This window comes from Lagopus leucura, unplaced genomic scaffold (assembly GCF_019238085.1).
Source record: "Lagopus leucura isolate 7727_CA_CO unplaced genomic scaffold, USGS_WTPT01 Super-Scaffold_100001, whole genome shotgun sequence".
Lineage (NCBI taxonomy): Eukaryota > Metazoa > Chordata > Aves > Galliformes > Phasianidae > Lagopus > Lagopus leucura.
In genome coordinates, this window is record NW_024962262.1 from 47845775 (window position 1) to 47872716 (window position 26942).

Genomic DNA, 26942 nt, shown 5'->3' on the forward strand with positions numbered 1-26942 from the left:
ATGAAATACGGTAATGCACAGTCTCCTCTGATGATTTCCAGCGTACCAAAATCAGTAAGACCGAAATCCAGGATTGTGGCCGAGACCGTCTGGCACAGCACTGAGGGGCGGCTGGGAGCCGGCCGTTGCCGGGCACCAGGGAACGCGGCCGTTGGGGCGCGGCGGCTACCGCCCCGCGGCGGGGAGGGAAGGGGCGCGGCCGGGAGCTCGCCATTGGGCCGCGGGTGAGCGCCCGGGGCTGGGAGCGAGAGTAGCGGGCGCTTCACGCCGCCCGGGCAGCCACCATGAGCACCCGGCGGTCCCCGGGACGCCGGAGGGGGAGGGCGGAGTGTCGCCCCAAGGTAGACACCCGGCGGGGCTCCCTTCAGCGCGAGCCCGGCGCGACCCGGGAGAGGCGTACGTGGGGCGGCCGGGGCGATGGTTGGTGGAGGGCGGAGGGCGGAGGGTGGAGGAGTGCCGGAGCCGGTTGGTGGCACCTTGCCGGCTGGAGGGAGCCCTGGAGAGGCTGGGGGTACTCCCTGTTCCCTTAGGGATGCAGTCGGTTTTTACATGATCGCTTTGAGTTTTGTAGCGTCCCACTGCGTCCCATTGTATTTACTCTATGCTTATTCCTATGCACTCGGTGCAGTGCAATGAAATGTCCGAGCTCAGTAGTCAAGAGTAAAATCCATGTGCATGCCGCACTGCTTTAATTTTATATGTAAACTCACACATAATTTTTTTTTTTTTTTTTTTTTAAGGAAACATATTTTGCAATACAAAACCAATTTAAGGCTTTGGAAATACTACTGCTGTTTTTACTCAGTCAGTAATGTTCACCTTCAAGCATTTGTTAAATAATACTTTGTGGAGCAGCTGAGCTTTGGAGGGTTGGCCATTAGGCTGCTCATTGGGCTGCTGGAAGAAGCCTCATGTTTGCAGGTCCTGGTGCTCATGGCAGACTGTAACTGCCTTGACGTCTGCTGAAGGAACAGCACAGCAGGCCACAAGCAGTCCTGGAGTTTTCTGAACTGTAGTGATTACTAATTCCTGATCTAGGAGATAGAGAAGCCCATGCAGGGTGGCTCTCTGCTTACAAGCAAGGAGGAACTGGTACAAGATGTGAAGATTGACTTCAGTGCAGATTTAACTACGGTGACCACAGTCTAGTCTCCTTCTCTGGAGATATTCAGAACTCATCTGGACACTTTCCTGTGCCATCTACTGTAGGGAACCTGCTTTAGAACGGGGGGTGGACTTGATCTCCAGAGGTCCCTTCCAATTCCTACAGTTCTGTGTTTCTGTGCGACCACAAGATGGTTAACTTTAGGGTTGCGAGAGACAGGAACAGGGCAAAAAGAAGGATCAAAATCTAAATTTAAAAAGACTTTGACTTGTTCCAAGATCAGATTGGAAAACTCCCCTGGTAACTTGTTCTTCATATGAGTGGTCCAGGAGAGTTGTTGATTTTCAATTCTTGCCTTCTCCGAGCTCCATGTATATGAACAGGAAATCAGGCAAGGGGGCAGGAGAGCTCATGGATAAGCAGGGAGCTCCTGACAAATCTGAAACGTACATTTAAAAAAAAAAAAAGGAAGCATAAAAGAGGTGAAAGAGGGATCTCTGTACACCAGAGAGGTGTATAGAGATGCTCTCTAAGCATTCAAAGATGGAGTTAAGAAAATCAAAGCCCATCTGGTGCTGAATCTGATGAGGGATATGGAGGGCAAGGAGAAGGGCTTTCACAGACTTTCATAGACACATTAGCCTAAGGAAGCTATAGAAAATGTGCTCACTGTTGTATGGCGTGGGTGACTTGGTGACAAAGGACACTGAAAAGTCTGAAGTACTCAATGCCTTCTCTGCCTCTGTCTTTACTGGAAAGACCTTCATTCAGGAATCTCAGGTCTCTGGGACTGAAGGAAAATTGTGGAGTGAGGACGACTTAATGAAAGAAGATCAGATTGGGGAACATTTAAACTATCTGGATAAATGCTAGTTCATGGGACCTAGCTGGATGCAACTCATCTCATGCTTTCAAAAAGGGTGGACAAGAGGTTCTGGAGAACTGTTACAGTCTGGTCAGTCCCTGTCACGAGCAAGATACAGAGCAAATAATCTTGGAAAGCATTTTGAAATATATTAAAGACAAAAGGGTGATGGAGGGTAGTCATGGATTTGTGAAGGAGGACCTTCAAAATGTGAAGAAGGATCTGAGTATGTTCGGGATATTCAGTTGCTCCTGTAGATCTTTCTGAATTAAATAACTGAATGTAAATAGTTGAGGTTTGGTTGTGCATGCCTGTGGTTGGGTCCCACAGATTTTGTCGCTGGCTTTCATGAATAAACTTTTACCATCTAATTGCCTACTTCTGGTCATGTTGTAAGGCCTGGTGCAGGTATCGTTTAGTGTTGCATGAAGCTTTGCCACACTTCAGAGGAAGGTGGCAGAATAGTGGTAGTTAAATTGTACTGCTTTATGACAAGCACAAATATCAGTTATTTTAGGAAATAAAAAATCTTTTTTTTTTCTCCAAAAATGTTTCTTTTCCACAAGTTGAGTAAAAGTAGTATTGTGAGGAGCCAAATGCCACACATTCTATCTGTAAAATTGGGTGAGATACTGAGTTACTAAGAACTTGCAAATCACTAATCTTTTTCTCTTCCTTTTCTGGAAAGACTAGCAAAGTTGTTTTTTGTCTTTTAAAGAGAACAGAATATTAGGGTTGGATCCATCTTGTCTAGTTTGACACATCAGTGGTGATGATGGCTGTTATAGAGATCTCCAAGCTATCCTCACTCCTGGGGAAAAGAAACAGGTATTCCTAGGGCACGACTGATATTAGGATGAGCAATTAAAATAGATAGTGAAAATTCCATTTTAGAACTCTCTTTGTAGGTACTCCAGATGAAGTCCGCTGTATCTCACTCCTTAACAAAGCCATCACTTAGATTGTTGCTTAAAACACTTTGAGGCTAATAGTCAGACTGATAGTTGGTGACTGACATTTGATTCAGATGAGATTTTAAATGGTAACGAAGTCACGCAGCTGCCCAAATTCCCTGGAGACTCCTGAATGTAAGTAGGGGCAGAAGCTGTTGTGAACTTTGTGCTGGTGAACAATTGTTCGTCTTCTATTGTTAGATCTGTGGGCTTCTTTATACGTTAGAGTTGTAGCAGGATGGCAGGTATTGAATAGCACTGCCAGGCACTGGTGTGCTCGTCACTGTCCCTGTCTCATTAGCTCTTTCATGTCTCACTGGCTTGCTCCAGTGACCTTACTTTATCATGGTTATTCTTAGAAAGTTGCCAGAGAGCAGTCTATCTTTCTCTCTCTTCTTTTATTCCAAAGTCTTTGTTGTTTTCTGAGGAATCATAGGCTGCAGCACTAGAGAGCTGATGATAACTAGCTTCATATCCCTGTGTTCTGCACAGTTTGATTACAAATGTTTCTGGCCATGCTCTGTGTTTGAGGAGATGCTGGTAGATGGAGATACATGCCCATGTTTCCTATTAACATGTATTTCTTTTATTTTGTTACATCAAAAATACAGAAAATACGTTTCTCCATCCTTTTGTGGCTAGGAAGTAAATAACTGGTGCCGTTCTTCTCTCTGGTTTATGTTGCTGGAACAGGCCGTTGTGAACAGTAGAGTGCAAAGGCATGATAGAAACAACAATTTTTTTGTAATTTATGATTTTTGTTGGTGATGCAAATTTGTTAATAGTGTGGTATTGGGTTTTGAGTCTCTAAGGCTTTAAGGGATCATCAGTCTTATCATTATATTTGCATAGCCATTGAACAGAAGCAGTAAAATGAAAAGCTACAAAATGTCATGGGAGACACCCATCCAGAAAGCTTTTTTCCACAAATCATCTTCCACATCTTCTTAAGTAATTAAAAACATTTTGTTTTGTTTTGTTTTTTTGCTAGCAGTAGTTGAAGAAAACTCTTCAATTCAAGGGAACTTCACAGAACTCAGTTTTGAGATACTGATCTTTTCACGCATTACAGAAACAGTCTGTGTAAATGAGGGAATTTCTGCATCACAATGTATGCATCCCTTGATTAGAGTACAATTTTAGAAATCTGAGAATTCAGAAAATTGAAAAGCTGCATGAGGAAGTGATGCTCCATTAAACTGAGAAGTTAAAGATGACACTTGCCAAAATGATACGGCAACTCCAGCTTCTTAGAAAAAGGCCATGTAATTATCATGATTTTTTTTTCTTGAAGATTACATTTTTTCAGGAAAATAATTAATCCTATATTTCTTAATTTTTGAATTAATAGTAGTAATTGATCTGCTACATTTCTGTTGGCCTTCACTATGTATGAAGGTTGTGGGTCCATTTCAAAGAGGATGATTGAAGGGCTTTCCTTAAGTCTAGAAGAACCACGGTAAGTCCGGCTGTCAGAAACTTGAGAGCAGGCCTTTTCTGTTGAAATTTTCCCTGCAGATCCCTGAAGACGTAGTAAAATATTTTATTCCTCCTTGTCCTCATAGGCTGAAAATCTGAAGAAGATAAGCCATGAGCTAAGGCAACATGTCCTACAACTGCTTAATAAGAAGCAAGTGGTTGAAAGACAAGTGGATAGTTTGACCTGTAAAAATGATCACATGTGTAAAGAACTTGCTGTAATTGCCAAACTATCTGAGCAGCTGGAAAAGGAAAACGAGTTGTTACTGAACACCACTGATAAGGAGCTAGAAGAAGCAAAGGTATCTGCTTCTTGGAATTGATGTTACACAGTGATATTTTAATGTTATTTGCTACTGTTATGGGGAACTGATATTATTTTGTTTTTACCCTTTGAGCTGAAATCTTAGCTTTCATCCCTGCTTTCAAGTACATTTGGTAGGATGAGGAAAGAGTAGGTTCTGGCCACTGTGATGGCCATTTCTCACTCAAGTGAGAAATGCTTCAAGGATTAAAATCACATTTGCAGTCGGAAAGAATGCGATTTCATTGCAGATTGCAGTTGATTTCATAGAATAGAAGCAAATTGTATTTTATGGACATGCAATTAATAATAAAATAATAACATTGTTTAATGTAGTGTTCAGATGGCAGGAAGGATATTTGTTTGCCATTAATGTAACTAGGCACTTAATTCTTTAGCTGATAAGTATAGTCAGATTGTCCCTGAATTTGAAAGTTGCCTGGTAAAATAATTCTGGGAAAAGGTATTCCATGCTTCCTTTTTCATTTTTTGACCTGGGATTTTTTGACTGTTACTGTTTTTCTGAACCCTCGACTGCACCAAAAGATAAGACTTTTAACTGATTCCCCTCTAGATTAATTGTATTGTTGATACATAATAGCATGTTTTCAGCCTAGTCAAATTAGACAGTGTGTACAAAATGTTCCTTTGGACTAGAAGAGTTGAGATAAAATGTCAGATTTGCACTAGAGAATGTAAAAGATGAATGCATCTCTTCCAATTTTTTATGGTAGACTCAAGTTCGACGCCAGCAGAACAGCATAAAGAAGCTGGAACACACAGTGAAAACATTGAAATCTGTGAGTTAAACATGTATTCTTAATACATACATAGCTATGAAATTGGTTAATTTCCACATTAAATTAAAGCTTCAACAAGGTAATTTCATTTGCTTTGTTTCACTGATAACAGGCAAGTTACAGAATAGAATAGATAAAAAATGTCTGTTCTCATTTGTTATGCTGTTGCTGGATAGACGGGAAGCCGTTTCTGTTTTGCAGCTAACCTGCAATGATTTTGCTTTTGAGAATCTTAATGGCTTTTTTTTTTTTTTTTTTAATACAAAACAGCATTGAACTGATTTCAGTAATTTGCAAATCACTTATGAAACAGAAAGAAGCAACATTTTTCTTTGACGTTTTTACTTTGTTAGTCTGTCTGGCTTAAGATGTTGTGCTGTTGGAACATTTAGAAGTGTCTACCATGTTGTAAAAATCTTTGCTAGTAATAGATACAACTTATCAAATTATTACTTGAATATATTAAAAGGATTCATAAGTACGTTTTTATAATGGGGGGTTTTTTTTGATTGTCAAAATTGTATTTAAGTTATGTAATTTTAAGATTAGTCTCAAATTTTAGTTCTGGCAGTGCTGAAGGGAGTGTGAAGGAAAGGAATTGAATTCTACTCTCCTGTATAAAATATTTGAGTTTATACCACAATCCTACAAAAAAACCCCACTCAAACAAGCAAACAAACATTCAATAGAAAACAAAACAACAGTAACAAAAAAAACCCAAATTGGCCATGCAATCTTACTGCTCAGTTACCCATGGAAGATGGTGAGTCTTCAGCAGAGAAGTTGGAATTTGAGAACAATTTAACCAAAAGAGAAATGCAGACATTCAGAAAGTCACTTTAAAATATTAAATAGATATTTATTTTTAAGTAGATATCTGCTTCCACTTCATTCTGAACAGTATGTTTGTCCATTTCACATTGAGGTGTTTTTTCTCTAGAAAAGTTCTGTTTCAATGAGTCCATCATCTTATGTTTGCACATGCAGGCTATTCTGCAAACAGAGAATGAAATAAGGCAAGGGAAATCACCTTCAAAGCTTGATACATTTATTAAGACACTAGAAGAGGACAGAGACTACTATAAAAGCAAGACTGAGAATTTGCTGAGGGTGTTTCGAAACGCATCTTCAAGTCCTAAGCGTGGCTCTACTTGGGACAGCATGTCCAAAAAGAAATCACACGTCCAGGTGAGCTTGGAAAACACTTTGCAACAGGAGGAGGAGTGCCTTCTTTGTAAGGATTGGTTTATCTAATGGCAACTGACCAAAGCTATACTAAAGAAAACTAATTATAAACAAAAGGATGCATATGATGGGAACAAACAAATAACATGAAGTTAACTGGTGCTTCACACAGAATGTAAACGTATCATTTTCAGAGGCTATTTGCAGCTGGTTACATATGGATTATTTCTTCAACTGTTTGTCAGTGCCATTTGTGATACACATTTGCTGCTCAAAATAAAATTTATTTTCTAGAACAGTGCTTATATCTGTTCTCTAATACTAAGAATTACGTGAGTATGGTTTTGTTTGTCTACAGGTTCTTGGGTTGAAGGCTAATCTTATCCTTTATGGAAATTTCCAATGCAGACGTAAGAATGCACATCAAATTTAATTTTCCTGCTTTAATTTTACATCACATTATTATTTAAAGGATTGAGTTCTGATCCAGATGTTCTGAAAATATTGAGAGAACGTGAAGAGCTTGAGTCAACACTGAAAAAATACAAATGCCATGTGGCAGAAATTCAGGGAAATTTCCAAGTTTGAACAGCTGCGATGGTTAAGCAAAATAACTTAGGGTGGCGAAGATGAGGGCCACGAAGGTGATAAAGCACCTGGAGCACCTCTCTTATGAGGAAAGGCTGAGCGATCTGGGTCTGTTCAGCCTTTAGAAAGGAAGACTGAGGGGGGATCTGATTGATGTCTATAAAGAAGTAAGGTGCAGGAGGCAAAGGGATGAAGCCAGACTCTTTTCAGTGGTGCGTGGTGATAGGAAAAGGGAAATAGCCACAAAGTGAGGCACAGGAAGTTTTGCACAAATGCCTGTAAGAACTTCTTTGCAATGAGAGTGACGGAGAGCTGGAACAGGCTGCCCAGAGAGGCTGTGGGTCTCCTTCTCTGGAGATATTCAAGACCCACCTGGGTGTCTACCTGTGCAGCTTGATGTAGGAAGCCTGCTTTGGCAGGGGAGTTGGACTCAGTGATCTCTGGAGGGGCTCCCTTCCAGCCCCTCAATTCTGTGATTCTGTGACGTAAAAGAAAATAAAAACGATTTTTCTGTTTAAAATGAAAGAAAAAAACAACTTAAGACTAAAACTATAGAATACTAATTTAAAGAATTTTTTTGAAGTTCTGTCAGTTCTGAATTTGTCATTTAAATACAAGACTGTAAGTGCTGTCCTGAATTAGGAATGCTTTCCTGAGGGAAGACATATACACATCAGTCATTGTTTCATTTTTGACATTGTGTGGTTTCTGGGATGCACTGCATTATCAGTAATGCCTTATTACTAAACATAGTTCACACCAGATTATTATTATTATTATTATTTTTTGCACACTGTAGTTTACACTTCTAAAATATCCAACAGAAATAGTTTTGCTGAAGACTGAAATAGTTTGATTTACAAGTATTACTGAAAAGTCTCATGAGTGTTACTGGTCGAGACCTTTGCTCTTATTCTCTTCAATGAACCTTTTTCATTGCTCAAAACTAAATCTGCTGTGATGTGCTACTGTAACGTGTTGTTATTTGGCCTACTAAAAGATAATGTATATTTCTTTTTCACTGATGATTGCTTTATAGAATGTAAATCTATTCATTCAATTGAGCAATGCCAAGTGAAATTCTCTAACGAGTCCCTGTTTTATACATGCAGTAATACGTTACGTTATTTCCATATTTCTGCTAAACTGCTATTTTTAAAAAACAGGCCCAGGAAGAGATTTCCCAGCTTCATCAGGAAGTCATCAAATGCACCAGGACTCCAAGAAGTACTGTGGCAGCTCAAGCAATGTTAAGGCATGTGGAGACAGAAAGGGATACAGCACTGTCACATTTACGAAGGATGACTGCAGAACATGACAGTCTCAGGAAGCAGCTGAAGGTTTAAGTTTTTTTTTTTCACTCAAGCTTATTTTAACACAAAGGTTACTTAGTATTGGAGTTAGAGTCGCCAAAGATTTCTATTCTGGTACTGAGAGTTAATTGCATAATCTTTCTCTAGTGAGTTAAGGTTTATTTTATATGTGATTTTGTTATTTGACACAGATTTCCCAAGAGACTGCATTTAATGAAAAAGCTCATTTGCAGCAGAGAATTGAAGAGCTAGAAACTACTATTCAAAATGTAAGGCGAGTAATTATTTAAATAATTGTAAAAGTAATAGAGGTGATACTTAATGGTTTATACTGTGGGACCAATCTGAATGCCTTCTATGAAGAAATAAAGGGGAATAGTGGATGTCATTTGCCTAGACTGTGGCAAAACTTCTGATACTGTTACTCAAAGAGTCTTTGTATCCAGGTGAGGGGCTGGGGTCTGGGTGGATGAGCAGTTAGACAGAAAAAATCTGGAAGGTCAGGCACACAGTGGAGGCTGGTAGCATGGATCGTGGATCACAACATGGGACTGTTGTGAGGCCTGTTCTTTTTAAGGTCTTTCTCAGTGACCTGCAAGAGGCAGCATAAAGGTTGCAGATCTCCCCCAATTGGGGAAAATAGTTGATATACCCAAGAGCAGGGCTCTTAGTTGATATACTCAAGGGACAGGGGCAAGTGGAAAGAATGGCCAGCTGTAACCTTGTGCAAAAATTCTCATGAAACAAGGATTGATGCCAAGACCTGAATTTGGGAAGAAAAATCCCTGGCACTAATACAAGCTGGGGACTAACGGGTTTGGGAGCAACTCTGCTAAAATAACCCTGGAGGTCCTGGATCACAGCAGAGCTGTGCATGAGCCAGCAGTGTACAATGACAGCAAAGAAGGCTAAGAGTGTAGTAGGCTTTGTGAAGAGGATACAGCCAGTAGCTTAATGGAAGTGATTGTCCCATCCTACTGAGAGCATGTTAGATCTCACCTGCAATACTGCATCCAGTTTTGCTATCTAATACAAGAAAGACATTGCCAAACTGGTGTGACTCTTTTCAGAGAGGGCTCCAAAGGCAGTCAGGGCTGGAGCACTTGCCCTGTGTGAGGAGGCTGGGGCAGCTGGGCTTGCTCAGCCTGGAGCTGAGTGGCTTCAGGAGGGACCAAGTGCTACCTGCCAGTACTCACTATTTAGTCAGAGAAAGACTTCACAGCTGTGCATGGTGGAAGAGTGAGAAGCAATGATCATAAATTGGAACAAGCAGTGTTCAGTCTGAATACCAGGAAGCACTTCTTCCCCATGAGGGCTGTCAGCAGTGAAGCAGTCTTCAGCCTTTGAGATTTTCAAGACCTGATTGAATAAAACCCTGAGCAAGCTGGTCTCAGAGCTACTCTGTCCAGGGCTTTAAACTGGAGACTGCCTTCCAACCTGGATTGTCTTATGGTTGCATGTTACTAAGACTTGATACTCCGCAAAAGAAAATGAAATTATACTTTATCTCCAACAGAAATTATTTATATGTACAGTTGTTAGCTAATAGGTACAGATAGAAAATGAAAGCATTAATAAAAGAAATACAGTTCTCTTGAGTGTACATACAGTCTTAGTAAAACCTGATTTAAAATAGATAAGCATTGATTTATGTAGTGCCTCTTTCTTCTAGATCTTGTGGTTATAGATTTTATTTCACTTTCACTTCTCCCTTTCAGCCTTTTAAATTGTACCAAGCTTGTAAGTACAGTTCTAAGAATTAAAATATTAAATTGAATGTATTTGTAATGAAGAATTCACTGACTGCTCTGAGTGGCAGATCAGCTTTAATCATATGCTTGATGTATGAAGCATTGTGAGTATCAGGAATAGTCTTGTTTTAGGTACTTGTCTCATTTCTTTGGTTATTTGATCCTCTTTGAGGATGATATACTTCAGTATGAAATTTATGGCATTTTGATATTTTTTGATATTTTCATATTGAGAAAGTCACTGTATACCAAGCTCTAATTGACTTGATCTTCAGCAATCTGACCTTTATTGTAGTAACACAGCAACTAGTCCTTAAAGAATTAGTAAATAGGAAGAGGCATGACGTGAGAAATTTTTACCTGAAAAGAACTGTTTCAAATAATTTAGAAAGGAAAGTACTTTGAATGTGAAGTATGAATGTTTTAGTAATCAAATACAGATTTCCTTAAACTGGACATTCCAGACTAACTTTGCAGGAACCTAAGGAAGATTTTCTGGGACAGATCTGTCCTTGATCTAGGTACAGACTTAAAGGCCTCATGGTGGTCTCTTAGCCATAGGGTGTGTAATGGATGTGTTCTAGAGTGAGTTCTCTGCCCAGTTATCAGCATAGCTTTGTACCTTAACAGAGACCTAAACCCATCATTGGTGTTGGATCTGAAACTGTGTTTTCTCCATTCATAAAGCCACAGAGGCATTTTCTGTGACTGAAAATTTTAAGGATGACCAATACCAAACATTTTTATCCTTCCACCTAATTACCAACACAACATTTTACATAAATCAAAATACTCCAGGGATCTAAAGACAGATACTGTACTTCAAATTTCAGCTTTTAGTCCTGTGAGGTTCTGAGTAAACTTGGAAATTTCTCCTTCAGTGAAAGATTTGTCTTAAAAATAGAGTAGAATTTGAGTAAATAAGTGAGTATCTATATGTAAATCAGCTTTTTGTTCCAGATTTTCCTGTTTAATTAATGTTTAATTATATTTATAGTTAGATAGTGAACGGTTAGAGCAGATGTCCAGAATGGCTCTAATGAAAGAACACATCGATTCTCTGGAAACAGAGGTAAAAATAATGTCAAGAAGATGCCAGGACTCTGAGAATGAGCTGAGCCACCAGAAGGATGAATATATTTCACTGAGGTCAGTGAAAGTATATAACTGCATCAGTTCAAGTAATGTCAGCCTTGGCTTTTGGGTTATGTTTAGCTCAAAGGGAAGAGAACTTATGACAGTTGTGCTCGTGAGACATCTTTCTGTTTTGGAATTAAATGTTTTTCCTCATTGCTTATTTATATGTAAAATGTTGATTTGCTGTTACTATGATGTAAAGAAAACCATTTTCAGTGGGAAAGCAAAATGGCTTGGGTTAGGAACTTGCTATTAGAAACCATAGTGACTGATGTATTTTGAAGAATTATGTTTTAATTACAAATACATAAAAATCATTTTCCTTTGATGCTGTTGTTCTTAAAAAGGCAAGCAAATAAACACAAACTAATGAGTGTCATGTGTTGAGTTAGTTTCAAACATCCATTTCTTAGTCCTGCAGTTTTTTCAGGAGCAGAAATAAAACTGAAGCCTTGCATGGAGTTTTTGAACTCCACTGCTGCTTGACTGGAGTTCCTAACAGCATTCAGAAACATACAGTGGGACTAGACTCGAGTGAAGCTGTAGGGAAGAAAGCATAGGTCAGTGAGTTCATGATGCAAAGGACTACTTACTGACTGGAGAGGGAGGTTAAGCACGTGAGAAATTTGAGCAGAGATAAGAAGGTATAGATCATATGCTGAAGTAGGTTACAGGATGAACAGACTGCAGCAGAAGATACTGTGACTTGTCTACTTCTACACCTGTGAATGTTCCAACAGTGTAACATCTACATGATGTTACAGTGTGGAATACCAAAAAATCATAAAACCACGATGATTTGTAAGCTGTAATTCAGGCAAATGCTCTCCTAAACCCACGTGTCATTAACAGTGACTGGTGTAGGTGATGAATAGCCGATGTAATTTTTTTCTTTGTTTGATTTTAATTGGTGGGAATGATGTGCTGTTCCACAATACCTTTCCAAGAATACTGCAATTTCTGAAGTAACACAAACTCCTTTGTCAAAACGTGTCTGGCATTGCTGCTGTTTTTTACAAATTGTCAGATTTATGAATACTATAAAAGCTGAGTTCTTGAAGAGTAGTTGCTACTAGTAAGATATAACTTAAAATAGGTCAAGCATTCCAGTGTGTGTTTTAAGTAAAGATTTTTCTTATAATTATTTCTAGCAATTTTTTGCTCTCTCTGTTGTAAAAAATTCTTATTTTCCTGTGATTCTTTATAGTAGTGTTCAGACCTTAATATCTAGAGATTAAGGCTAACATTGATAAAATATCTTCAATAGTCTAAGATAAACAGAAGTATCTTGCTTTTACTTCACTTGTGGCATTTCAAAAAGGAATTAAGTCCTCTAATATCTGAATTTTCTTCTTTTTTAGTCTAATGAAGGAGAAGACAGAGCAGATTCTTTCAGAGGCACAGCGAAGTCTTACTAAGAAAAAATATGAAATTCAACTTAATGAAGAGAAAATTAAGCTTCTGGATGAAAAAATTGGTGAGTGATAGATATGGTTTTTCTAATAAAATTCCATTGGATAATAATGTTTCAGTTTTTTCTTTTGTTTCTATCATGTAGAAAGAACAAAATTCTTGAAAATAAATAAATAGACATCTGGTAGTTTTAATGTTTCATGCACAAAGTCCATTTTCTTTCGTTGTTGGAAGGTTTTTGCATTTTAAAATTATATAAATAAAGCTCTTGCAACTAAATTTTGATGCTATGCATATTGTTGTCCCAACGATGGATGTTGGTATTAACATGCTGGGTCTGAGCCTATCAGTTGCATTTATGATCCACTAAGCTGGTGGCTGTATCCCTCAGCATCAGCAGATGATGATGTAATGAGGAAAGCATCTTCTGTAGATTACGTTCTATATGAAATGTGGTACCCTTTTTCTGTTAAGGGACTGAAGGAAGTGGATACAGAAATTATTTCTAGTGTGCCAATTAATGAGTTACTGCTTCCAGAAATACAAATGCGTTGTGTCTGAAGTCTTATTTTGTTCTGTAGATAAAGGTGACATGATGTGCTGTTAAATGAAGTGGTGAATTTGTGAATGGAAAATACAGCTATTAAAATATCTTCTCCTTCATTACTTACAACTTTTAAACTCCAGTTACTCAGCTCTAAGGCTCTAAAACTTGAATAAGCATCTCATTCAAAGCAAATTTAAATATTTGAATGCTTTGGCTAAGGTGTTTAAGCCACTGCTGAGAAACCTAGGAAAAAAGATATTTTGTCCACAGTAAAATCTATATATCATGTTAAAAAGTTTAGCTCCCTGATGTAGTGAAGTACTGGCTTAATAGGGGCATCTGCCTATGTATTATTGCATGTTTAAATCATTCCCAGGAAGTGTGTCCAAACTAAGCATATGTTAAGCCTTTTAGTTCTGAAAGCTGAAAGGAGACTCTTCAGAATCTCACATCTAAGACCTCCAACCATCTGACCGAAGCATGTTGCAGTCTGGACTCATAAGGATGTGGAAATCCGAGTGTCTTCCATCTTGTGTATTAAAATAGGGAGAGTTTGTGGAAAAAGACTGGAAGGTGGATATATGGGAATAATGTCTTTAAAAGACTGGGCCACATATGATTTTACTTTGAATGGTTTATCTCCTGGAAGTAGTTAATAAGCATCATTCGGAGCCTCCAGTTACACTGACGTTTGTGAAGCAATTTGCAACCTGCTTACTCTTTATGAGATGTAAATTTCACTGTAACAAGAATTCCTGTAGTTTTCCCCTGAGAATGCAGTGTATGCACCTCAAATAAGGATTGATTATCTGACCACTTAAAGGTAAATGCAGTGCATAGCATTTTGTTAGCTCAATGAAGACAGGCAGGGAAAGAGATCTTTTCAAATTTCACTTTCTAATAAGTAGATTAACTGTTTTTTTTTTCATTAATAGCTTTGAACTTCTTAAGTGACCTTGGATTTTGTAAATGAGGTTTTTTAAACCTCTTGTACACAAAGTTCATATAAATAAAGCACTGTTTCTGAAAACTGTCTAATATTGGGATATTTATCTCTTATTTCATGTGAGCCTTTCCAGGTTGTAGCCTTCATGTGCCTTCTGTCTACTGTAATTCTATTTAAGCCATTTATTTTTGCAATGCTCACTGTAATTATTTGAATTATCTAAACATTAGCCATTTAAGGATAGATATATATTTTTTTTGAGCCAAGTAAGTTAAGTCCTTGAAAGAAGAATGCAGTTCTACAAGTATCACTGGGATTACCTGTGTTTCTGAAAACACACTTGCCTCAGTATTTTCTTGAAGGAAAACTTTTGTAATGTTCTTTTATGCTTCAGAAGTGTATCAAAATAGTTTTTATCTTGAATGATTTGAATTTATAAAAACAAGACCTTTCTGATTGTGTTCAGATGGCTTTTCAAAACAAAGTTCTGCACAAGAAGAGAAGATCTGTGCATTGAAAGATACAATTGTGCAGCTTGATAAAGAGAAGGAAACTTTGCAAGAATGCGTGGAAGAAGAAAGAGAGAAGATCGTCACCTTTGAGGAAAACCTGAAGATTAAAGTATGTTCTAACATGGAAAAATCAGAATAAATTATGGAATCATGAGAGATTAAATAGAGGAAGGATTTGTTGGGTCATCATAACACTCTTATAATGCTATCTGCATTGCAGAGCTCAGTGCTGACCTGCTTCAGTTTCAAGACAGTAAAATTCATGTTAACATCAATAGCAGTGGGTCTGAGCCATGTTGAACCCCTCATGTTTGGCTTTTGCATAGCTTATACTTATCAAGAGAGGAAACTTTAATTACTTTCCTTAGGTGAAGAAAAGTAAATTGGCTAACAAAGTGTTTCATTATAAAATTTAGCCTGAATTCTTCCCCAGTGCCCATTAATGTTAAAGATACAGTGCCAAGTACTGCTTTTCTTATCATTGATGTTGCATTTGAATGGTATCGTGGTGCCTATTTTGCAGAAGCAATGGCTGTATCTCATATATCTTGGGTTTTCAGTAGAAAACATTTGCTTAGCCTATCTATACTTTTAATATCTGTGTGCAGAGACAGTGGAACAAACTGATACAGTTTGTGCTAGTCTTTTGTTTTGTTTTTTGATGGAAATACAGTGACAGAGTTTTTGTTTTATCAGTTAAACACCACCAAACTCTGGTAGTCTATTAATTGTAGAAAAACTGTGATAACTTATCTAGCAGACAGAAGACATTATTTACTTTTGAAAGTGTGTGTGACAGATGCCACCATTCAAACCACAAACGATTAAAAAATTTAATTAAAAGTGTTGCATTCTGCAGAAGATAATATTTGTTGCTTTATTTGCCAAAGTAGGTTATCAGGATTTTCAGCTCTAAACAGTACACGATGAAACTTTGAAAATCAGAATCTGTTTTGCATTAATCAGCTAACTGAATAAAAGGAAATTAGAGTTGTGAGGAATTTATCTTAATTTTGTATTTCTTTTTAAGGAGAAAACTATTTCAGATTTGAAGATTCTGATTTCAGATTTGGAGCGTTCGATACAGTAAGGATAAAATTTCAAGATCATAATTAAGTTTTGATTAATGCATAGTATTAATGCAAAAAAAAAAAAAAAAAGGATCCTAGGATGTGCTAATGTAGAATTGTTTTTTTCTACTCTGTTACATATTAAAATGCTACAGCTTTGTTTCACAATTTGCAAAATTAACCACAGGAAAGCTATCATTTTGCTATGTTGAACAGCATTGTCATACCTGAAGTATTTATTATTTGCTACATAGAAAATCTGCTGAAGCGCTGTGTATCTGTGAGAAAGATATCACCAGTTTGCAACAACAGCTGCAAGAAACCAACAAAGAACTTGCACAAGCTAACAACAACAGAGAAATGTTAGCTCAGGAGAAGGACAGGTTACAAGAGCATCTTTCTAATGCTAAACAAGAAAATCAGGTATATGCGTATAGAGAAACCTTGACTAAAAAAGAAAATGAAGTGTTTTTCTGGTAGTGCATAGAATCGGTGCGCTCATTTTTCAAACTGATTTTGTCACTTCCTGTTTAGGTCACCTGTATAAAGAAGCTCAGTTGCTCTTGTGTTATGGTTTGGATTTTTATCTCTGGGAACAGCTGCTTAATTCTTGTTTCTGGTCTTTTTGTGAAAATAATTGTGGTGGTTATAACCGCTACTTACATTGAAAAATACTGTAAAGGAGACAGCAGCTATTTATTGTATGGTGCTGCGACTGGCTCAGAGCATATACAAGTTTACATATTTGAACACAGGACACATTTATTAAGGTTCATAGCTTTATTAACAGGACTGTCTTTAAAGGGGCTCTTGGGTAAAAGATAATAGCAATGGCAGTCAGCTCTTAAATGGGTCTAGGAGAAATGGAGTCAGGCTCCACCCCTTCCGGCAGCACAGGTGAATTGCCTTACCTGTGCTCCCGTGGCTGACTCAGTGCTTGCCTAAGGTGATCAATCAGAGGTTCAAGCTGTGATTCAGCAGTTCCCATACACGTCTGGACCACAGTCTCATCTCATGCACATGTTTGATGTTCATACATCAGTATGTTTTCTAAGCAGCCAGAAATTAGTACTTGCAGTAGGTCATCATTGTATAATGTTCTATTTTTTCTTCTTTTTGTTAAAATCTCTGCCTTAATTCAGGTTTTCTCATGCTTGTTTTTTCTCCTCTACACTTGTTCAACTGCTTAGAATATCTTCTTCTTTGAATATACTTTTCTATTTCTTGATTTTCTTCTCTTCTTCAAATGTTATAATCACTAAAGATAGATAGTGAGTGTCAGTAGAGATGTGGATTACTGAAAGGCGTCTCTCTATTCATCTATATCTCTCATCTATTCAGAATCTTTTATAATCCCCATTGTTTCTGATGTGGCCAGATGGTATAAATAAAGCTACCTGTGCTTGTTGCTACTTTCAAAAACTTCATGGTTCCTTTGAAATGTGTCTGTAGGCTTATAGAAGCAGTTAGAAACAAAAGAATCTTAGCCTCATGTGATCAACTAATTTTTAATAGATGTGTCTTTATAATATGTATTTTTTACTTGTGGCTTTTCCATTAATTTAGGTGAAAGTCCAAGCATCTCCATTAGTATTCCTCTTTCTTCAGTAGGGCTGAAAAAGTTCACAGAATTCCAGAGCACCTTTCTCAGCACCTCATGGACATTTCACAACAGGAACAAGGGTTTCTCCACAGTCTACATCTGTTTTTCCTTACGTACTGCTTCTTGCAGTGGAGTGTTCTCACAGTAGTTTGCAAGAAAGGGAGATAATAATTGACTTGTCCAGAAACCTTTCTGCAATCCTATTCATGTTTTTCTTCATTTTAAGATTTAGTATTATTTTAAAGTCAAAGGAGGTGAATCTTTTTGATATGTGCCAAATTTCATTTGTAGAAATCCGCATACCTTATATTTTGTACATACTTAATAAAGGCATATGCTCTACATATGTACAAATTCTATTTATTTTTGTCAAGGTACAAACAATATACTTCAGCCTTATTAAACAAATCTTTCTTCATAGGTACTACATATGAAAATAACTAAGTACAAGAATGAGCTTGATGAGATGAATTTGAAAGCCCAGGATTCAAACACGGATATTGCCAGGCTAAAGGGAGTACTGAAGTTTAAAGTGAGTATGTGGATTAAAGCTGTTCTAACTAAGATTGAAATTGCAACCATCTTTCCATAGAAGATCTTTCCAAATCTGTGTTCAGCTACTACAGTTTTAATAGTTTGAGAGTATTTTCTTAGCTGATTTTCCAGTAGACAAGTAACAAAGTATATTTCACCGTTTTATGCATGTGTGTGTGTGTGTGTTCATTGAATTTAAAACTTCAGTGCATAATGTAAGAACTTGGGACTCTTTTGTCTCTGCTACTGTATGGGATTAACAGAAAAAAGTTTGCAATATATTCCTATACTTCACATTTTTAGTGTTAATTCAGCCATTTTTAACAGAAGTCTCTTGCGCATCACAACGTGGCCATATGGAACAAAACACTTGTTCTGAGAAGTCTCTCAATGTTTTTGCTAAATGCAAGATTCTCAATAAAAAGAGAACATCCACTGCTATGTCATACCTGCACAGCTGTACATATCCCTATTTTGAGAAGCATACTGTAAAATATTAAACAAGTTTTATGTGTTAGGAGAGAGAGAACTGTGAGCTTTTGGAGAATTACCACAAAGCCCGTGAACAAGGAGAAAGTTGGGAAGCAAAGTGCCATCAAGCAGAAGAAGACTGTAACTCTGTCAGATTGGCATTAATCAGTGCAGAGTCTGAGAACCGCAGGTTGAAAGAGAAAATGAAGACTCTTGAGACAGAGATGGAGCAAGTAAGTTGAAATCATAGTTTCTGTAGTTCACATTTGAAATTTTATGGTAATATTTTAGGCTTATGGCTGTTTAAAATTATAGTTTATACCACTTATATTTGAATTTTAGAGATAGTTGCTACACTGAAGAATATGGGATTTATTTCGTAACGTAATGAGCAGTCATACGAATGTCATACTTGGGGGAAAACAAATTAAAAATAATACATAAAATAAAACTAATACAGTTCAAAGAAAAAAGTTAAACAGCATGTTTGAAATGAGGGAGGGCATAACCTCGCACAGAACTCCACAGCGTACCTGAAACATACCTAGTGCTTTGTCCCCTTTGTACATTCCAGTCCTTGCTTTTCTTGCTTCCAACTTTTCAGCCTTCTCTCCAGTGGTTTAGGTGTCCCAAACATCTATTTATTTCCTATTTGAAAATGTGAAGGACTTAACATTTAAACTGAGCATTTAAATTGTGTTCTGGTTTGGGGTTGCTGTTTTTTGCCACAGATCATCTCTGCTTCCTAAATACTGCAGAGGCTATTGAGGGCTTCTCACGCGCATTAGATAGCCAATAGAAGCTGATCTGCAGCTGTTCATAAAGAAGGATGAGAACATAATAGAACAGAGTACAGGACAATTGTGTGGCAGATTTTTAATATAATGAAGCTGGCTTGTGGTCCTAGTTTGTCTAACCAGCCTCAAATGGGTAGAGATTTTATCTTTCTACCTCCTTCCCAGGTCTAATATTAATTACAGGAATAAACAGGCCTGTTCATGTGTCAACAAATGCAGTCAGAATTGCAGATGGATATCATGTTCAGGTTTGCAGCAGTTACATTAAGGCATGTATCTTAAACACACTAATTTTAATTCAGAAATCTTAACGTATGTAATTTAATGTAGCCCTTTTCCTTTTTTTTTTTTTTTTTTTTTTTAATTAATTTTTTTAATTAATTTATTTATTTTAGCCAAGTCAGAGCTGGAATTATGTAACGTGTTCCCCCTAAAACCATCTTTTTCCATCTCAGTTATAAGAAATCTTTCAGGGAAGTCGTTGCTTTGTCTCTTTGCTCTCATTGCCTTTGTCAAATTTCCATACTCAGCCACATTGACAATTAAATGGTTAAAAGTGGTTGGAAATACAAGACAGGTATGACTGGCTAAGGTACAGGCATTTTTCACAAGGGAAAATCTAGGTTATATTGTTTTAAAATACACAACATTCAGAGTGCTTCTAGTGAAAACTGCTGCTGCTGGCTTTGCAAACTTCATCTTAGTGTGGCTTCTGTCAGCTCTTCATCATGCCTGAGTTTATGGGTGACAGCAACATGAACATGGTTGACAGCATTTGAGCATTCAGTGCTCTTCTACATGCAGGAATACATTTTATTTTAAAAATAAGAGGTTCTATCTGGGAATGAAATAAGGCCCATGGCAGAATTTTGAATCTTAATAGTTCAGAAGAAAGAGTAGAATCCTAAGAAGTTTAAAATTTGGTAGTTAAATTTGCTATCAGAAGCGATAATCTTTTTTCTACTTATTTTATATACAGAATTTATTTAAAGAAATAACTTTAAAATTTATTCCAGAATAAACTACTGCCACCTCTTAAAAATCATCACAACAATATTTTTGTAGGATGCTTCTGTAGGAATTTGGAAGCAGTTTTATAATTTCTTTGCAATACACTTTTGATTATCTGATATTGCTTTATTATAGCATTTAACAACAGAAGAAGCATACCAGTCTCAGCTTTCTACCTTACACAAGTCTATTGTGAAAATGGAAGGAGAGCTTCAAAACATACATCAGGAGAGAGTCTCTATACTTGCAAATCTCGTATCTACGCAAGAACTTTGCATTAAATTAGATGCAGGCAAAGAACTGTTAAGTCAGCAGTTAACTTCCACATCAGAGAAAGTAGAAAGGGTATGTGAAATAAATTTAAAAAATAATTTTATGTTAATGTTATACTTTAAGGGATCTCAAACTACTTTCAGATCTAGAATGATCAAAGAAATCTCTACTGATGATCAGCGGCTCTTTCTTTTTTTTTATGTTTAATGTAGCATACCTCAGAAACATACTCCTTGGAGCATGGATGTTGTACTGTCTATACCACCACTGCTTTACAAAGTTTTACTTCGAGTACTGAAATTCAGGATGTAATATTACTATTTGTTTTCTTGACAGATGGCTTGGATTTCACATTCAGCCACTTAATAGACAGAATAGCTAGAGTAGTTTATTAGCAAAGAAACTTGATATGGACATTAGAATGCTTGACAAGTTTAGGAAGCAACAGAAGTGATTCTTTTATGAAATTGTCAATGAAGAGGCTTGCTGGGATTGTAGAGGGAAGCAAGAGTTTCAGAATGGGAAGATACAGAAATGCTGCTGGAGAGTTTAGTGAAGATTCTGAATGCTGATGCTAAAATAATATTGTTCTTTCAGTGTTTTAATACTGTTTATTTTAACAAAGCTTATATGATTTTTAGTATTATTTTGTTCTGAAATACAGAAATAGAATATCAGAACTGTTTATAGGCAAGAAAACTATAGTTTTGATTGACGGTGGAAAATTGGCTTTTCAGAATAAGGAAAACTCATTTTAATTCATTAAGACCAAATAGTTTGGATTTTGCTTTGTAAAGTAAAAAAGTGCTCTGTTCTGTGCTGAGGCCTCACCTCAAGCACTGGGTGCAGGTTCAGGTGCCACAATATAGGAAGGAGATAAAACTGTTAGAAAGTACCCAAAAGAGGGCTTATAAAGGTGGTAAGGGGTCTCGAAGGCAAGGCATAGGAGGAACAGTTGAAATCTCTTCCAACTCAGAATGTTCTGTGATTATATGATTCTATTTCATAGAGTTTCTTATTTGTATCAAGTACGCCTAAGTTCACAGATATGCACTGAGTAAGTTTATAAATCCAAAACAGGATTTCAATTGAGGTCAAATATGACAGTATTCACCATGTTGAACCATCTGAGAGTAAGAACAAATTTGGGTCATCGATACTAAACTTCTTTTATTTTTAAAGATTACTCTAACTGCTGACCACTGAACACAGCAGGCATACATCTGAAATGTTACAAACCTTGTTTAGCTGCAGAGTGAATGTGATTCATCCCATTCTGAAATAGAGCTGCTGAGAAGACAACTGGGAAATGAAAGAGCATCTCTGAAAAATCTGGAATCTTTGCTTGCGTCCAATCGTGAGAGAGAATTTCAGTCACAGATAGCAGAGCAAGAGAAAGACTCCGAAATTCTGCTTCTCAAGGAGCAACTTTTTTTAGCAGAGAATAAACTGTGAGTAAATGACCAGGAGGACATTGTAGTTGAGTTTTGTTTTGTTTTTAGATTCTTTCCATATATACATACATAAACATAGATGTGCATGTATACACATGTCTATCTAGCTGCATTTTCAAATGATCAAAGTACCTTGGATACCTTAATAGCAGAAGATAACATAAGCCTGCTTCTAATTCCTCAGCTATAACCTAACGCACTCTTCTGTGCACGTTTTACTCCAGAAGGGAATCAGTTGCATGGTATAGCTGCCCTTTTCATTTTGCATAATTCTATTTGGTAACATACTTGAGGATTATAGCTGCTATCTAATTAAAACGTATGAACTTTACAGCACTGTGAAGAGTCGAGATTTCACTCAGCTCAAAAATACAACAGCTCAGCTAGAGTCAGAATTGGATATCACTAGAAGACAGCTGGCAACTGAGAGGTTTGAAAGGCAAGTACATATTTTTGTATTATGTTTCCTCCATCTAAATGGGATGAAATACAATGCAGTACTAAGACTTAGTCTGATTAAAAGGATAAACAGCAAAGTTCGGCTTTGCTCTGTTCTTCGTCTATTATGTGTTCAGAGGCTACTCATGCCACGGTGTGTGAAACTGTTACATGTTCTGTCTACATTAGTTGCCTGCCAACGCAATGAGACGCCGAAATAAGCTTGCTTCTCAAACAGCCTGCTTTAGGATGGGATGGGACATTTTCCTGAACATGCACTTATTTCAAGTGAGGGTCTAGGTATCTTGTTGCATACTTGTCTCTAATTAGTCTGTACTGACACAATGAAACAATTTTAGCCTGTACAGTCTGCACTCTCCCAAGTGCTGTGTGGGGCACTGAATGTGCCAATATGAAGAAAATCACCTTTTTAGGTTTTTATTTAATGGGCAGGATGAGAAAGTTTAACAGTAGGTACAAATTGTTTCATGTGATTTAGCCATAGTACAAGAAACAGTCCTAGGCCTGTCTTACTAGTTGCCTTATCTATTAAACAGTTTCTTTATGAAACAAAAATAGCAAGATTTTTCTACTTCATGGATGTAGTGAGGTTAAAAATGTTAAAAACTGCCAAGTATTATTTTAGGTATTCAAAAGAAATTGGTAGAAGAAGTAGTGATGTGATTATAGCATGCTTGAGAATCAGGTATTTTGTTTAATTGTAGCAAATTAGTTTGTTAATATTCTATTCACTCATAAGGATGAGAGTTTTGAGGGGGAAACATCTACACTTGAGGTTAGGTCTTTTAAAGATACATTTCTCAAATGTCACAGTATGTGTTTCAATTTCAAATTGTTTTCTCCTTTACCCTGAAGTTACAGCAAAAACTGTAGAACTTTGGGGTTAGATGTGTGAGTGAATTAAAAGGGTAGCATCATGTGTACTTCTTCAGCTGCACAAAATAAGCCACATAGTATGCTAATGTAGCAGTATGTTTGTTTTAAAATAGTCTCGCTCTTCTCTAAGCAGTTGTTTCCCTACTTCTCCAGTGTGAGTATATCCATTTTGTGCTTTTTGGTTGTTCCCTGATACTTCTTGGGGCGTTCATGGTCAAAAAGCAGAATCAGCCTCCATACTTAAGCTCTTCTCCTAATTAAGGATAATTTGTTACTCACATAGTTGTTTACAGTTGCAGTAATATCAAGATTTAATTTATAGTTTATTCGCCTGATAAATATTAGAGTGTGTCTATACGTCAGTGTTGCCTCACTATGGATCAGAGATCCTCCATTATCGTTCTTGAAAACAATTTCTCTTCTACTTCAAGATAATTACAAACACAGTTGCCTGAATTGTTTTGGAAAGAGCAAAGTTACATCTTGTTGTGCAGCCTGTAAGTTAGCTGTAAGAACAGTATGCAGAAAGAGTTACCTGTCTTTTAGAGAAGTGTATGACAAGCACCACATCTCCATATAAAATAAAATTTAAGGAAAAAAAAAAAGTTAAAAGAACAAAGAAAAAGTTAATGGCTGTGTGATAACTTTGATTTTTAAAAGTGCGTAATCTGACTGTGAAATAATGTTTATATAGGGAACGAGCTGTACAGGAACTTCGATGCCAGAATCGTACAGTCACGTATCAGTTAAGCTCTACATTAAGAACATCATCACCTGAACGTGCTCATCATCCACTTCCTGATTGGTCTCTGGACAGTTCCCTGGAAGGGTAAGTAGTTCAACAATGTTTAAGTTCCCAACACTGAAAACAAATTAAATAAAAGGATGAACTCTGATATTTCTTGTTGAAATATTGGCTCAATTACACAACTTGGCACCATATTTAAATGCATTCTATGAGTTTTCAAACACTTGTAATCTTGTGGTAGAAAAAAAAAACAACAGTTTTCCTTCCAGCAGTCACTGAAATGGAGCCTCCACCACTTACATCTACTCCCCTGTCAGTTTTAGTCTTTTAGATTAATTTTATGTTTGGTAGCTGTCTGCTTGTTGCCTCACAATTCATACTGATGGCAGCATGCAATAAAAATATTTGCCAATTGAGTGGGAAAAATTCTCATTTCATTACTTTCAGGAACTGGTCTGCTTTTGAATCGGTTACGTACTTCTGAGATGAATCTGGTAAATATTAGCACAGCAGTGTAAGACTGTAATTTGGTAGCTGTTGTCTGTCTTTTGTATCAAGAGCAGTCCCTTCATCCTCTGAAAGAACCGTGTCTACTCCTTCCTAACCTGAGTGTAGTGTAGCTCTTACATTTGTTGAAATAAGCTCTGTGTCACTTGGGACTGATCAAATGACTTTTTATAACCACAACATTTTCTTTTATTTTTGATATCATTTAAAGAAAGAGAATTCAATCAATTCAGTCTATGTTGTCATCTATACTGATACTACATAATTATGATGCTGTTCCTATTTGTTCAACTCCTTATCAGACTGATATTAGAAAAGTGTTCCTTTCTAATTAGTAAAGTGCTAGTTAAATATCAAATCCAAAGAATCACAGAATCGTAGAATCATAGGATTCCTCGGGTTGGAAAAGACATAAAGATCATCGAGTCCAACCACAACTTCACCATACTACCCTGACTCTAACAACCCTCCGCTAAATCATGTCCCTGAGCACCACATCCAAACGGATTTTAAACACATCCAGGGATGGTGACTCACCCACCTCCCTGGGGAGCCTATTCCAGTGCTTAACAACCCTTTCTGTAAAGAAGTGTTTCCTGATATCCAACCTAAACTTATCCTGGTGCAACTTGAGGCCATTTCCCCTCGTCCTGTCACCAGAGAGAAGAGACCAACTCTACTCCCGCTGTAAGCACCTTTCAGATATTGGAAGAGAGCAATAAGGTCTCCCCTCAGCCTTCTTTTCCCCAGACTAAACATCCCCAATTCCTTCAGTCTCTCCTCGTAGGGCATATTCTCCAAGCCCTTCACAAGCCCTGTTGCCCTTCTTTGGACCTGCTCCAGCACCTCAATGTCCTTTCCGTACTGAGGAGCCCCAAACTGAACACAGTACTTGAGGTGAGGCCTCACCAATGTCGAGTACAGGGCAGGATTACTCCCCTAGTCCTGCTCACACCATTCCTGATACAAGCCAGGATGCCATTGGTCTTCTTGGCTGAATCCTAATCCAGACTAATCTTCTACAAACTAGATTATGAGTTCAACTCATTTCTTGTTTGCATCAATACAGAATAGTTGAAATTACTAAAAAAAGTCCTCCAAGAGCTGAAATTTCATTCTTAGATGCTTGAAGATGACTTACTTGGGGAGTCAGAAAGATATGGTAGAAACAATAATTTCTTGGTGTAGAGGAATCTTCTGCAACCAGTATCTGAACATGCAGTAAAAAACCCTGAGACAGCAGTGCTGGAATTACCATTGACACTCTTCTTACACTACATATTTTGTGCACTATTTTAGCACACATCCTAAGATAGGAGATGGGTCAGGCAATCACCTTTTCATTATATTCAGAATGTGATATCATAAAAAAATTGGATGGTAACTTTTTCCTATTCTCCCATTTTTCTCTGACTTGACTCCCTGTATGAGTAAAATGAAAAGAACGCACTGTGTAGCATGTCTTGCAGACCTGGTGGGAAAGACCTTTGTTTGTACATTTTCTTTGGTAGGAGCCCAAAACTTGCCCTTCCCTTCAAAAAGCATTGTAGCATATTTGCACAATAAAGTCTAATGCTTCAAATCATCTACCTGGATTGATTTCAGAAGAGACAGGAAGCCTGCTCGTAGTATTTTCAGAATCAAAACCTTAAATTGTGTTCATGGAAACCTCAGAATCTATTTCTATGTTCACTACAAAATTAGACTATGTTTTGTTTTATTTTCTAGGAATTCCTCATTCAAGGACTTCTAATATTATATTCACAATGGCCTGTGAAGACTGCACACTATTTGGAGAGTTCAAGTTTAATTTGCATTCATTTATCATTTTTCCCTGTTGAATGCTTTATTTCATTAAATCTATTTCAAAAATACTTGCATGGATTTATATACTCTCTTTGTTGTTCATTGGGAAGAAATTGGTATGGATAGCTTCCTTTCCTTCCCCTCCCCGCTCATGTATTTTTGTGTTACATGGCACATCCATCACTGTAAACATAAAAAAAGTTCAGGTTACATTGATTGTACTCACATTGTACTGTAATTTTAACATTGTGCATTATTTTAAAAGGCCAGTGATATAATTAAAAAACAGGATAGCAAATAACGATATGAAACTTTATTGGAGGAAAAAGGTGTCTATGTTCAGGTGTTATGATTTGAAAGTGTGAGGGCTACGCTGAAAGTAATGCCTCCTATTTTGTGGTGTTGGCCCATGATGACAGAGGCGGATGTTGGTGG

General features: G+C 37.3%; 1 protein-coding gene across 1 annotated transcript; it reads left to right on the forward strand.

Annotated features, from left to right (window-relative positions):
- TSGA10 (testis specific 10) lies at positions 1 to 26454 on the forward strand. The gene is given in 19 exon segments (XM_042866786.1): positions 1 to 136; positions 139 to 224; positions 4489 to 4704; positions 5441 to 5506; positions 6494 to 6694; positions 8446 to 8619; positions 8784 to 8861; positions 11341 to 11492; positions 12842 to 12957; positions 14853 to 15007; positions 15929 to 15984; positions 16223 to 16391; positions 17993 to 18103; positions 18624 to 18809; positions 20520 to 20729; positions 21906 to 22108; positions 22446 to 22550; positions 24141 to 24275; positions 26430 to 26454. Coding segments are annotated over 19 exon segments (2580 nt in total).
- The last annotated feature ends 488 nt before the right edge of the window (positions 26455 to 26942 follow it).